Source organism: Poecilia reticulata, linkage group LG16 (assembly GCF_000633615.1).
Source record: "Poecilia reticulata strain Guanapo linkage group LG16, Guppy_female_1.0+MT, whole genome shotgun sequence".
Lineage (NCBI taxonomy): Eukaryota > Metazoa > Chordata > Actinopteri > Cyprinodontiformes > Poeciliidae > Poecilia > Poecilia reticulata.
This window is the reverse complement of record NC_024346.1, coordinates 33,170,900-33,186,228: the sequence shown is the minus strand read 5'-3', so window position 1 is coordinate 33,186,228 and position 15,329 is coordinate 33,170,900. Positions and strand designations below refer to the sequence as shown.

The following is a 15,329-nucleotide window of genomic DNA, read 5'->3' as shown; positions in this document are numbered from 1 at the left end:
TGTGTGTGTGTGTGTGTGTGTGTGTGTGCGTGTGTGCGTGTGTCTGCGTGTGTGTTTACAGCCTTGTCTGAATTACTTCTCTGATTGATTTGCTCTTTCAGCAAATTGCATGTTTTCTGCCTTATACTACTGTTAATAATTTTACAATTTAAATTTGTTGAGCATTATTTCAACAACAGAATAAACCTGATGAATCGTTTCAGCCCTGGCTTTTAGTAGAATTCAGTATGAATAAACAGGTTCATTGTTTCTCAGCAGCATCAGTAACATGTGTTAAACTTCTAGGTGTTGATCTGTGTCAAACTCTGGACCATGGCTGCGAACATCTGTGTGTCAGCACCACTGACTCCTACATCTGTAAATGTAATGAGGGATTCCTGTTGGCTGAAGATAGGAAAAGCTGTGAAAGTAAAGTCTTAGCTGTTTTTCTTCTTTATTCTTAGATGCAATTGAAGACTAAATAAACAAACAAAAATCTACATCAACACGTTTTTCTTGTCTTCGCACCTGACAGAACCAGGGTGTCACGACGGAGTCATGGATTTGGTGTTCGTGATCGATGGCTCCAAGAGTTTGGGCCCCGCCAACTTTGAGCTGGTCAAGCAGTTCGTGAACAGCATCGTGGACTCGCTGGACGTCTCCAGGACGGTCACGCGCGTCGGACTCATTCAGTTCTCCACCAAGGTGCGCACAGAGTTTTCTTTGGGCCAGCACGCCGCGGCACAGGACGTCAAGCGGGCCGTGAGCCAGATGCAGTACATGGGGAGGGGCTCCATGACCGGCTCGGCGCTGCGCCACATGTTCCAATTCAGCTTTTCGGAGAAAGAAGGCGCCAGGTTGAACGTCCCGCGTGTCTGCATCGTGTTCACCGATGGAAGGTCGCAGGATGATGTTTCCGAGTGGGCCAGCAAAGCAAAGACCTCTGGTGATATGAGTTACTTTTCTAGGAAAACATGTTCTTTCTGATATTAAACTCGTCCCTTGGCTCTGTTTTCTGCCACTTTCAGGGGTGACGATATACGCGCTGGGCGTTGGGAAGGCCATTGAACAGGAGCTGAGGGAAATTGCTTCGGAACCTGCTGGGATGCACCTCTATTACGCAGAGGACTTTGAGAAAATGGGAGAAATTACAAAGAAACTGAAGTCAAGGATGTGTAAAGGTAATCACTAATTAAGAACTAATTTTACTCTGCACAAACACAAAATCTTACCAAGTATGTTTGGCCTAGTTTTTTGTGCAAATATCTTATTTAAGTATGCTTGAAATAAGACAAAAAACTAACTGACATGTAACTTTATCAGGAAGAACTAAGACCTTGTTTTAAGTCAATATTCCTTAATATTGATAAGTAACGTGTGACCAGCAGGTGGAGATATTTCTAAAAAAGTAACAAGACACACCAGAACACAGATTTAACAGTGTACAATACTTTATTAAACAATTATCTAAAAGTTCTTTTTAAAACACTTCTTTTAAAATCCGAGGCATCGGGCTCACTACTTGGTCACCGGAACCAAAGAAAAAGGGAACACACAAGAAGTGACAGACAAGATGAGGTTGTTCCAAGAAAACAAGCAAACCATGCAAATGCAACAAAATAAAGCAAGAAAACAAAAGAACATGCAACACAAAAGAAACACAGCACTCAACAGAAACAAATGAATACTTCAACAAACGGTAAAAGAAAATACTTCAAATGATGGAACAAGTTGTCGTCGTCTCTCCAAGTGCCCTTCTATGGGGGCCAGAGGAGTAATGCCCCGCCCACCAGCCTGCCCAATCCACAACAGGCTCAGCGGAGAGCGGCCAGAACACACAGCGACAAGACAAAGCAGCAGAGCGTCCAAAGCACTGCAGCTCCCAACACTCAGTTGCCTGAAACAGAAAACCCATTAATGCTAAGTACAAAATAAAATAATCCAGAACTAAATGGCAGGTAGCTTACCCAGGGATGGAGACACAGCCTACACCAGGAGGGAGCAGATCAGCAGGCGAAGACTAGGCAGAAGCCACACACCACCACAACCTCCAGCCGCGGCCGGCAACGCCAGCAGAGCCGCACTGCGGAAACGCACGACAGGTGTAGCACCCAACAAAACCAACCACGATCCCAGCCCGGATAGCAAAATGGCACTTACGATATCAGACGAGCAAATCAAACACCGCCAACATGTAGCCGCCAATTGTGCAGACAGTGGAGGAAACAAGGGCACACACACACCTCGCAGCGACTTACCCAGCTTTAAAGGCATCTGCCCCGCCCACCAATCAGTGGCGCGCCTCTCGCCACACCCGACGCAAAGCGTGGGGGAGGGTGAAACACCATCCCACCACATTCGGTTACACTGGCAGATTATTGAACTTCTTTGTGAAAATATTGCAGATAAGTGAAAATATCTGCGTCTGGATACAGATATTTCATCCCCAGATGTAAACCTGGGAAGTATAAAACCTGTTTTGTTCCCGCCGCTCAGAACCGGTTCCTGACAGGAACAGAAATGTGTCGGGGCTGAAAGAGGAAAGTCATTTCCCCTCACAGCACTGACTCGTAAATTAAAGGTCAAAAAGATGTGCTAACCATGTTTACTTTTGCCTCTGCAGACAAACCGGCAGATGAAAGCTTGTGTCGGTGTGAGAGCGTGATCGTGTTTCAGAACCAAGTGACAGAGAAGCTGAAGAACCTGGCTCAGAGTAATATCCTTTTTTTTTGCTGGTTTCCTCCACAGAGGGAATAACTGGATTTATAGTAAAACAACAAAGCTGATGAGGTAAAAAAATAAATAAAATAAATACATAAAGTAGATGTTTTACAATGGGGTCTCAGTGGGGCAAAAATAAATGCTAAATAAACAGCATTTAAAAGTTATGCTTATTTTTCTGTTTTTAATTGGCAAATTAATTCTATATTTAGCTATGCTTACTTATCTGGCACTTAACTTGTTATTATTACATTAGTAAAATTATAGGTGTCGGCCTCCTTACAAGAATGTCTTTATGAAAATAATGTCAGGTCCAAAACCAACATCACAGCCTTCACCCAAATAGACTCAGTTTAGAAGCTAAACTAGAACATGTCTGCAGCTGGTCCCACTACAACAAGGTTCCATTAACGGTGAATACACTATTAATGGAATTCTGATTTTAAAATAAAGATGCTCCAGTTAATAAAAACAATCGAATGTTGAGCTAGTTGTCTCACTTGTCCACACATTTGACTGAGCACAGCTTGTTGTTTCTGTGTTTAGCTTGTCCTCTATCCTCACAGAGGGCGAATATTGATTCCAATATGAGAATTATTATTCTTTCCATACCTGTTTGTTTACCTCTGCAGACCTAGATAGCTTTCCAAAAATAAACCGTCTGGAGGTTGAACATAGACGGGTCCTCAGCAGGGAAGAGACGAGGCTGCGTTCTGCTTCCTGAGCAGAAGCAGAAAAACCATTTGAATTTCACTTAATATTGTAAACATTTGATTACATTCACTGTCTTGGTCTTTATCTGTCTATAAGAATCTTCAAGAATGGTTTTTGTGCATTTGTTAATGCTGCGTTTATTCAGTGCTGTATTTATAAGGCGTTTAATAACAAATGTCCAGTTGATGCTTACTAGAAAAAGAGATTTATTAAGATGCCTCTGTGCTCTTTTTGGGGACCTTTTTGTGCAGGAGTATCTGTAATATCTTTATTTGTGTTCCAACATTGGATGTATTTCTTGTGAGCCTCTTTAACACAAATACTTGAAGCGATGTCAAAGAAGCTGGAGTCTCTGGAGAATCAAGTGGTGAACAAATGAAATTCTGGTGCTGCCTGGTTCTGACGGGATCGTCCTCAACTGTTGATGCTGTTTATCGTCTTGCAGTACAATGTGACGTTTATCCGTTAGGTGGTCCTGTTTTACATCCTATATCTCAGCATGTCTGTATTTGTGGGTCATACATTAGCTCAAATAGAAACCTTATCTTCTAATGAAGCAAACAGCATTGTGTTTTAAAATGCAATGCTGTAATAGGTGGAGATTTATATATTTAAATGAAATCAAGTTTCATTTTCAAATCTTTTCAAAATTTCATTTTGGTCCTTCTAATGGCCGCCCCTTTGCTGCAAAGATTACGTAAAATCTAAATTTTATCAGATGCGCACAGGAAGCTGTATTAGCTATAAAAACTTAACATGTGAGATATTTAAACTCAAACACATGAAAAATACATAATCTATTCATTGATTCTACTTTACTAATAAGTCTAAATCTGCACAAGATATAGAAAAAACAAACTTCAGCTCATCAGCCACCAGTGTATTTTACAGTGTTGTTCTATGCGTGGCCCCGGGGGCCAAATGTGGCTTTGCATATTTTAGATCTTCAATAATATACACATTTCATTAAAAAAGTTGTTTATTGTTGAGCAGGTGAAACAAAAAAAATAATTAATAAACTAATTTGTGCATTTTTATTGTTTTGTTTTTGTCCTGGGAATAAAAGTTTGAACACCAACCCCACTGACTGGACATGTAATGAACAGTAGAACACTAGATCAGAACATACGATTACATTTGTTCCTCCCTCGTGCTGCCCCCCATGCCCATGCCGCCCTGGGCAGACAGCCAAGATGGCATGGTTTTTCAACTGAAGTGCTCTCCCACTTTAAACATTTATTTGTGAAGAAAGTTGACTGACTATATTATTGTAGATTGTACAGCATACTGATGAATAAACATTTCAATATCTGAATTTCTGTGCCTTGATTTTATTTGATCCATCCATCCATCGTCTATACCTGCTTATCCTGGCCTTACTTTATTCTTCTAATTTGCATTATTTGCTGTTATTTCAACTGTAAACTTTATGTTTTCTCTCAGTTATTTTTTTTCATGGAAGCTACAGTAGCACATGCCTGCAGCTGGGATCATCTTTTGGTATTAACTTTTTACTCGTCATTAACACAGAAAGCTCTCCTCCTACATCAGATCCTCTGTTTGTTTTTGTGTCTCTGCTCTCAAACCTCCAGCCGCTTGTGGCAGACCCAGTTCTGACCCAGTTCTGGTTCTGCTGGAAGTTTCTTCCTGTTAAAGGTATAGTATTATGTAAAATGAACTTTTTTTTACCAATACATCTTGTTATAATGGTGATTATTTCATGTTTGAACATTTTTTTGAATCTCTCACAGCAACCATTCAGCTGTGTTTCCAAACTTCTGAGTTTCCACATCAAAGAGCAGTTCTGCCTCACTCAGCTCCTTCAGACTAGTCAGCAGCAATTAGCAAACACTTGGTGGAACTGCAGATCTGCTGAGCTCATTATAGCAAATTTGCTATGTTTTCTCTCCATTAACCCTTTTACAACATAAGAACGTTGTAAAAAGGTTTAATAGAGGAGCAATGTTGTGATGACTTCATCAAGGTGAACTATCAGAAAGACCAGGAGATTATAAAGAGAGAGAGAGAGAGACCCAATTTCAAGGCATCATATATACAGTATTTTTATAACAAGTGAAGTTAACACAGTTACTTGACTGTGCTATAAAATGGCACCATGTGTCTGGAAAATACAAAAAATGAGTTTTTTTCTCTCCACTGTGTTGAGATGACACTTGTCGTTAAGTGGCGCCATATAAATGAACTGAACTGAATTCTATGTTAATCCACTGATTCACGTGTAAATTAAAATTTCTACTTTTACGTTTGTTGTGGGCGCTGCACGGTGGTGCAGTTGGTAGGGCTGATGCCTTGAAGCAAGAAGGTTCTGGGTTTGATTCCCGGTCCCGGTATTTCTGCATGGAGTTTGCATGTTCTCCCTGTGCATGCATGGGTTTTCTCCGGGTACTCCGGTTTCCTCCCAAAGTCCAAAAAAAAACATGACTGTCAGGTTAATTGGCCTCTCCAAATTGCCCCTAGGTGTGAGTGTGTGTGTGCATGATTGTTTGTCCTGTGTGTCTCTGTGAAGCTCTCCGACAGACTGGCGACCTGTCCAGGGTGAACCCCGCCTCTCGCCCGGAATGTTAGCTGGAGAGGCACCAGCAACCCTCCTGACCCCACTAAGGGACAAGGGTGTAAAGAAAATAGATGGATGGACGTTTGTTGCGTGTGCGGTTTGACACTTCACCACCAGGGGGTGGATCTGTGCCACACAGGCGTCAGAGGGGAGGACACTGTCCTCAGAAGTGTTTGCCTCCTCTTCCTCCTCCTACTCCTCGTCCTCCTCTTGCTGCTGCATGGATAGTTCTACATTAGTGCTGGAGGTAGTTAGGGGAACACTCAGCGTTGCTGCCTGAACTGCTTTGCTGCATGCAGGAAGCAGATTGTAAAAGTACATCGGAGCATGAGTGATCCCATAGCATAGAGCAGATAATGGTTCCCATCTGCTTTGAGGACTTGTGGAGAGTTTAGATGCTCCTGTTCGCACAGAAAGACAGCATCAACTTTTTAAAAAAATAAAAAAAGAAAGAAAGCAGGAAGCACTGAAACTTGTGGTCACTTGTTCCTGAAGCAGCCTCCAGCTTTCTAGATTTGTCATATTTTTGCTTCCAAGCATGGGTTGCTCATCATCCAGCGCACAGACAGTGGAGCAGGAGAAGAGACCAGGCACAAAGCCTGAGGAGAGCAACGGGGACACAGTGGGTGAGTGATGACGTTTGAGTGAATATTAAAAGTGCACTTTGCCCTTCATTTGTGTGTTTTGAAGTGTAGAGAGCAGCATATGTTCTGTCAGGCAGAGTGCAGCTGCTTAACTCTCCTTCTGCCACTCAGTCACATTTTGCTGGAGGCTGTTTGCAGCTGGCTGGTACACTCTGTGCTTTCACTCTCCTTGCACAGATCGAATACTTCAGGTGCTGAAATATTTCTGTTGTTCTCTTTGAATCCTACAAGTCATTACTGTTTGTTTGTCCTAATCCTCCCCCGTCCTGCTTGGCTACTGCTAAGAAGAGGACTGCTAAAAACATTCAATGATTTATTGATGAAATGAGACCTGAGAGGCTTCTTTCTTTTTTTTTTTTTTAACTCTTTGGACATGTTGACTTCTCTCATAAAGCAAACTGAGCATTTTATGTAGGACAATAACTCTGCATGGGAGCAGCTGGGATTGTTTAGAGATCTATCTGCAGCCTGCGGCAACATTTGCAATCTAACCTGTTTGCTACCAATTTTGTGTAGTGATTCACGGACGTCTGACTGTTCTGGATTACAAAACTTTCAAAAGAACATATTTACTGTACAATATAAAAAATAAAAAATAAAAAAAAAGATATTTAAAGACCATGAACTTTCTTACATTTTGTCCACTGCAACCAGAAAAACAGATACTGCATTTGGGACTTTGTATAGAACATAATCGAGAGTTAGAAGAAAAATAATGCATGATTGTATTATTTATTTTTAAAGAACAATAATCTGAAAGTGCAGTGTGTGTTAGTATTCTGACCCCACGTGTCAGTACTTTGTACTAGAATAAACTTTTGTTATAAATCCATCAAAGTCTTCTGTGGGTTTGACTCCATGGCATCTGAAGAGGGACATTTGTGTGCATCCTGCTTTACCAACCAGATAAACCTCAGTCAGATTTGATGGTGAGAATCTCTGAACAGCAACATTCAAGTTTTACCACAGATTCTTATTTTTGCGCTTGAGTCTGTACTTTGACTGGACCACTCACTAGAGTTTTTGTTATGCTAGGATGTGAATCTTTACCCTGATCTCAAATCATTTTTCAAGCCAATAGCTGACCAGATTTTCTGTTCCTGCTCAGGCGTTCCCACAGCATAATGCTGCCACCAACATGTTTCACCTTGATGATGATGTGTTGAAAGTTTTTTCTAATTTATTTTGCCACACATAGCACTCTGTGTTCTGTCTGTATCTCTCTACATATGTGAGCTCTGTGTGCAGGCCTGAGCAGAAACGCAGCAGAAGGTCTGACATAATCTATGACTGCCTCCTCATTGTTCCAGACGGCTCAGTGCCACATGGACGTGCCATGCCAGGCACCGCTCCATGAACTCTGTGTCCCCCATCCTGGTTTGCACATGAGCAACAGAACGTGCTCTAGCTCCTGTGGAACATAAGTTAATTCAGAGATCTGGGGAAAGGAAAAACTGTATATTTGAACCTGAAACAGACTCATCGTCTCTGTGTTCATGTTCTGCTTCCCTGACTGAATGTGGGATGCTTGTGTTACTGCGTTGTTCCTGCCGGACAGCTTTTTCCACCTACAGAGAGAGAAACTCGGGTTTCCTTCCAGACTCTTGCATCATCACTACCAAGACCATCAGTAATTGTCCACTCAGCCTGGCCAGGCTATGTTAAATGCAGCTGAATGAGGGGAGGTTTTTATTCCTACAGCGTGCCGCCTGTCTGACACACCAGCTGGATGACATCCTGGCCTGTGCCGGCCCTATCCCTGGTCCGGGCCCCTGCTTTGTGTCCCATCCCCTCCTCCCCTCTCTTCCCTCCACTGCAGGCCAGCCGTGGCGCTGTTTTGACTAAGATCTGTGTCATCTCTGGCTGCTAAATCCTGTTGACACATGATTAACTGATGCCTGGCATTGGAGGCATCAACCTCAACTCAAACAGTCGCTTTCCCAATTTTCAAAACTGAATATTGACAAGGCAGTACAGATTTACAACTTTATTGCGATATTCTGAGGTACTATTGCAATAATGATCAAAATTATGATGAAAAAAGCATTACTTATTTTTAAGTAGTTTAGCAGGTCAGCAGGTCCATGGCACGGCATTTATAGCGCTACAAACACAAATATTGTTCTTGAAAAGCATTTTGATTTGAAATAAGCTTCTTCACGACGCCACTTAAAGTGTGATTTCTGTCATTAAACTGCACAAAGTTACTGCATTCAATCCTGTTTTTGAATTGACATATATTTATTGCTCCTCTCGTGGAACAAAAAGTGGAGAAAATAGAAAAAAATAACATTTCCGATCATACTGTCAGTTTTATTTGACATCAACTGAAATTTATCATGACAAAATCAAAATTATAAGACTTTTCAAAATTTTTTTAAAATAATAAATGACAAATGATAAACAATAAATGCCCACTGCTCAAACTCCAGATTATTAAATAGTAAATTTTTAATCATACCTTTGGAAACAATCTACATCAGTGTTTCTCAACCTTTTTTGGGCCAGCGCCCCCCTAGCCTCTATCGAGGTCCCTCACCGCCCCCCACCAAAGAATTTGTAGGCTACTTTGGACCGACCATTATTTTATCATTAATATTACTATCACTATTGTAGATGTTTTGATTTTTATGCTTGTTTCTGTATTTATTATCAAAAATAATTTTCCAGAGAACAAAAAGGCCATAGGAATAGAAATTATTTTCACAGGCGTCTACGAAAAATGCAATTAACATTCAACTTAAAATCGATAAGCCTAACAGCAGCCAATCAGAGTGAAAAAAATATTCGTATTTGTTGCGTTTTCTTGTTCTGAACTCATCTTTAAAATGAATCACACTTCTTTTCGTTAGATAGCTGTGTTCACTTTATTGCTAACGTTCAGCCTTCCGTTAACTCCATCTCTACTTCAGTTTATTAGAACAGTGCTGCTTTTACACAAGAACTCACTCTCATCGCCCCTGGTGGACAACAACAGTACAACATGCACATAAACAAAGTGACAGGATATAGAACTTGCAGCTTTACCTTTCAAAGTAAATTATAAAACATGAACACATAACACAAAATAACGCAAAGACAAGTTAAGATGAGAACATATTCTAACAGTATTCTTTGCCATTTTCTAGTTGTTAAATATTCCACAAAATAGAAGATAAAAGATGTTCAACATGCCAGTTTAAACTTTGAACTATTTGCAAAACGACTGAGCTCTGCAACATTAAAACATGGATAACTACATTAAAACTGTAACTACATTAATCATAACTCTTCTTCTCTTAAGTGTTTCTGTGGGTTTCTGGTGGTGCAGCTCTGTGCTGCCTTCAGGAGAATGGGACATCAGAGCATCATCCATAAAACTTCACCCACATGGCATTTACTGTGCAAACCAGAGCTTTCAGTTGAAAAACTAAAGTTCCAGGTCCTTTTAATGCCATACAAATATGAGACAGAAACATGGATTATATCTTTATTTAGATCTGTCTATTGATTTATAGATTAATAGTTTTACTGGACAGAAATTACAAAACCAAATCTGGTTCTTAATCAAGTCCTAATGAGTCAAATTGAAAGTGTCATGGAGTCATCAGCCTCATGACATTAAAACTGACATGAAAAATAATATTGAAGAAATGAATATATCAAATCTAATTAAAAACATAAATAAGTGATCAGTTCTTTACTGTTATGGTCTGTAAGATATATTTATTCTCAGTACTAGATGTGGTCTCAACAAACCCATGACATTTCAACAATATTATTTTATCAATCAATCAATCAATCAATCAATCAATCAATCAATCAATCAATCAATCAATCAATCAATCAATCAATCAATCAATCAATCAATCAAATTTTATTTGTATAGCACATTTCAGCAGCAAGGCATTTCAAAGTGCTTTACATAATTAAAATAATCTATGTTTGCGATCTATGTTTTCGCATCCACCTGAATATTGTGTAGTTGCGCCACTGGAGCCAGCAAACTTATTCTCGTGTGATTTTAATAGCGTTTCTCATGTAATGGAAACACTGCGTTGTTTTTTCAACATTAGCAGAATACAAACACTCATAATGCAACGCAGCTAATGATTGTAGAGTGCATGTAAAGATCAATTGTGAAAAGGAAGAGCAAAGGGATTTGTGTTACTTAATTGCTGTAATTTTCCCACTGGCTCATTTTCACACAGTCTGCCAAGCCCACACATTCCCTTCCACCCATCACTCTGATCTCTGCTCACTGCTTCCGACAGACAAATAAAATCAGAAAGCTGAAGCATCAGAGCCATCCACCCGTACCGCAAACCGAGCCGCTCCGGTCCAGCTCGTCTGCGACCAATCAAAAGCTTCCATCGCTACATTGCGATTCGGACTATTGACATAGCTGAGGATTTTTCTGAAATATGACTTCATTACTTCCATATACAAGTGCACTATGTTTGTGTGTGCGCAGACTTAACTGACCAAAAGCGGAGAGGATCATTTCCTCAGAATGCTCGTCCTCAGGGCTTCAGTAAATCCTATTTTCAAGCAAGGAAATGAAAGGATGCCGTTTGTGTCCTTTATTGTTTTTCCTGTCTCCTGCATCCTGTGTTGACTGAAACTTTACATAATTTCCCTCAAAAACGTCTAATTCTTTCAAATCCCACATTATATACGGAAAGACACTAGAAGCACACCAGACAAAATATTGAAGTTAAGATATTTTTTCACAAATATTATTTTACATATAAAAAAGGTTGAGAGGACAGCTGGGATTTTCACCACAGAGATCATTCTCTCTGTTTTAGACTTAGTGTCATCGTTTGTCCAGGATGTAAATTCAGTTCACTAGAACTTATGCTTTTGCAAACGAGCGCCTGGCCTGACAGAAATGTGGCTGATGCAAAGTCTGAGAATTTATCTGAGAATTTCATAATATCACAGACAACAGAAGTTTGTCAAAGGTTCTGCCTTTAAATCCAAGGCAATAAATCATATGAGGAGAAGAACATGGTTCATTTTTTAATTCCCTGACTTTGTCATTGCTATGTCTGAGTTACAGACAAATATGTCACTGACAACTGGTGGTCTAGTTGCAAATTGCTAATCTTTTATTTTCCATAATTTTTTTTCTTCACAGCAGTCAGAAACGGCATCATCGCAGAAGATGTACGGACCATTGAGGACCAGATGCAGCTGCCTGTGCAGACCGCCTCACCAGATGATGCCAAAGCGGGACCTGAAGACGAGACGGAGGCCGTGCTGGAGGCCGTGGAGGCCCAGGAGGATCTCGGGTCTGGGGAAGATCTCCTAGTAGTTCCTGAGCCAAACGCAGCTGATGAGGAACTGGCACCACAGCCTACAGTAGAAGCAGAAGTTGCTGTCAAAGTAACTGAAGTATTGTCCCCCGTGGAGGAAGCACTTCCTGTAGAAACTGTACCGGCAGAAGCCCCTTCTGAAGTCAAAGCAGTTGAGGCCCTGGAGGAGACCCCTGAAGCTCAACCTGTTGAAGCTGTGCAGACAGAGGTCCCTGTTCTTGCTAAGGAAGAAGTTCCCCTGTTGGTTGTAGAAGAGCCAGCAGGGACCGCCGGAGTTGTGGAAGAGGGAGTAGCTGAAGAAGCCTCCAAAGCAGCAACTGAAAATGCTAACCCTGTCCAGGAAGAAGACCCACCCAGCAATACGTCACCAGAAACTGACTCAGAGACTCCAGCAGCAGCCGAAGCTTCAACAGCAACCACAGATTCAGTAGCCAACGAAGATGCAGCCCCAACCGAACCCTCAGGACCTGCAGATGCCGTAATAGACACAACTATTGCTGCAGCGAGTATTCCAGAGATGCCTCCGGTAACTGCTGCTGCAGCTGCTGCTCAAGCTGAGCCTCACTCTGCCACCGATGAGGAGACGGAGGTTTCCACAGTCTCCTCTGGTGTTACTGCCTCACCAGAGGAGGCGTCCGGTCCTGTAGGGGTTTCGGTCCCAGAGCCAGTCAAGGGTTCTGAATCTCCACCAGTCATGGTGAATCCAGAGTCCAGTACAGAGACTGGAGTCACAGCAGAAGTTTCTGAGGGGAATCCTAGCGCGATGCAAACTCAAGCCCCACCAGATCCAGAACCTGCAACTGAGCCGGTTCCTGAATCGTCACCAGAGGGTATGACATACTAACACCTTAGAAACACAAGCTGTGTTTCTATTACAAATGTGCACAAAACTTTTGTCAATATTCTGCTAACGTTGGAAAAATAAAATTTTTGCAATTACAGTGTTTCCATTAAACAAGAAACAGTTAAAATCACACATGAATAAGTTTGTTCAGGCAGTAAGTCATTCAAACACACGCCAAGCCTTCATCCTCTAACTATTTCATGTTGTCTTCTTTGTGGTTTGCGCCATTGGCAACATCAGCACCACCTTTGAGGATGAAATTCTTCCTTGAAGTTCCTTCAGACTAGCCAGCAACAACTAGGAAACACCTGGTAGAACACATCAGCTGAACTGATCATATGAGCTACTTCTCAATACAACACTGGTAAAAACATTGTTAAAGGGTTAATAGACACTTATGTGTCTTTGTGTAATGACTATAAAATAAGTCTAAGTCCAGAGGGGCCATGTTGCGATGACTTCCTGTAAGTAGAATTATTAAAGAGACGGAGTCCCAACTTCAAGGCATTAAATTACTAAGTCAAATTTCTTTCAAGTCATATTTGATATATAGACAGCATTTTATAACAACTGAATGTAACTTTATTGTGATATAAAGTGGCACTATGTGCCTGTAAAACACATAATACTGCCCCCTTTAAGTTCATGATGGATGCCTCTGTTCTCCAGAGTCTGGCAGTTTTATTTTGCTTTGTGATTAATGAAACAACACACACACACACACACACACACGCACACACACACACCTACACACACACGCACGCACGCACACACACACACACGCACACGCACACACACACACACACACACATCATGTCGACAAAACTGTCATGCTGACAGACTCTTCAGGGAGTCACGCTGATTCAGAAGACAGTTTTCAGGTGGAGGTCATTTGTAGCAAGACTACGACTGGAATGGAATGTGACAGAAATCAATGCTAGCGTGTGTGTTCAACGCTCAGAACACGTGTGCAAGCACGCAGAAACAGTTTGGAGGCGGAGCAACAGGTGAGGAGAGGTTGACTCGGTGGAGTGGATGAAATCTTGTTGACATGCAGAGAAGCACTGGATGTTCCTTTATATGGCCAATCGCTTCAATCATTTCAGCGATGAAGGTGAAGCCGGAGCTGGGGTAGCTTTACATGAATCCTTCACATGCAGCTGGCAACCCTGACATGTTAGTGAGCGATTCAGCTGTATGCGCTGAGAGGGCTGAATGGGATATTGTTGGACCTTAATGCCAAACAAGTGACATGAGCAGAGACAAGAATGCTTCTCTTCTGCATGTTGATGTTGTATTATGAACATGTTGTCAGCACAGCAGCTCCAGTCAGACAGTCCTCTCTCATTGTGTGAGCTGCCAGCAGACTTATCATGGCCCGCCGCTTCTAATTAAACACAGAATTGTCTGCAGCCTTTGGTGAGGTTTGGTGGAAAACTCTATGAAGATAAGAGCTGATTTAAAGTTTTTTTGTTTGTTTGTTTTTGTTTTGTTTTTTTTCCCAAATGATGGGACCAGATACTTTGGTTTAGTTTACATTGTTTCAGGTCATTTCATGTTAACATTTTTTTTCTATTTGTTAAAAGCCAGAACAATGAGCCATTTAAAAATATATATATTTCTCAGAGGGGCAGTATTATGTATTTTCCAGACCCATGTTACCTTCAATTGTTATAAAAATCAAACACATCTTAAAAGAAATTTGACTTCGCAATTTGACTCTGTCTCTTTAAGGAACTCCTGCTGTTTCTGAAACTCCACCTTCAGGAAGTCATCACAAGAAGCATTTAGCATTGTTTTTAGTAGCACTACACTAAGAAGCAGCTCATGTAATGAGCTCAGTAAATGTTTAACTCCACCAAGTGTTTGCTAATTGCTGCTGGCTAGTCTGAAGGGACTCAGTGGAGAGTTTGGTGGGAGGAGTGCTCTGTGAAGTGTAAGCTTGGTTGAGAGGTAGCAACTCCACTGAATACTACTGAAAATATATTTCTTAGTTTAAAGCAAGATGAAACAATCTTTAAAAAGAAATGTCTCATTATTCAGACAGCTTGGACCTAAAAAAAAAAACAGGAAATGTGTTTGCTGACTTGATGTCACACAGTGGGAGAAAAATCAGTGTCTTTTCTTGCGGTGTGTGTAAATACAATATGATTTAAACCTTATACTTCTTGTCTCACTCTTTACACTCCAAACAGTTTGTACTTTTAGGAATGGAAGAAAGCATGTATTAAATAACTTTTACAAGACTTTATCTGTGTGCTCTGTGTGCGTGTGTTAGAATAAATCAGCAGTGGTGCAGTTAAGGAGGCCCAGATGTACATATGAATAACTGTTAGCTCGTCAGTTCACCCGCGGCAGCTGTGTGTGACATGGTGAAGGTAAAATCATGTCAAACAAGCTCTGAGCCATTGATATGATAATGACATTCTTGTGTGTGTGTCTCTTTGTGTGTGTGCGTGTGCGCGCAGTGTCATCTGTAAATGAGGCCTCCAAGGATAAAGAAGATGAAATAGCCAAAAAGCAGGATTAAGATGGTAAGAACCAAGGTATAT

At 41.1% G+C, this 15,329-nt stretch overlaps 2 protein-coding genes across 2 annotated transcripts in view; both read left to right on the top strand.

Annotated features, from left to right (window-relative positions):
• The first annotated feature begins 212 nt into the window (after positions 1-212).
• On the top strand, positions 213-4,729 carry LOC103478817 (matrilin-4-like). The gene is made up of 5 exons (XM_008432878.2): positions 213-408; positions 515-925; positions 1,008-1,160; positions 2,603-2,695; positions 3,738-4,729. Exons 1-5 carry the CDS (start codon positions 228-230, stop codon positions 3,791-3,793), a joined length of 894 nt encoding a protein of 297 aa, XP_008431100.1. The 5' UTR covers positions 213-227; the 3' UTR covers positions 3,794-4,729.
• Positions 4,730-6,195: 1,466 nt separating this feature from the next.
• Positions 6,196-15,329, top strand: part of LOC103478818 (fibrous sheath CABYR-binding protein) — an 11,619-nt gene continuing 2,485 nt past the window's right edge. The window contains exons 1-3 of the mRNA XM_008432879.2: positions 6,196-6,615; positions 11,756-12,763; positions 15,246-15,311. Coding sequence (XP_008431101.1) covers positions 6,528-6,615; positions 11,756-12,763; positions 15,246-15,307 — 1,158 coding nt within the window. The 5' untranslated portion in view covers positions 6,196-6,527 and the 3' untranslated portion in view covers positions 15,308-15,311. The remainder of the gene's footprint in view (positions 6,616-11,755; positions 12,764-15,245; positions 15,312-15,329) is intronic.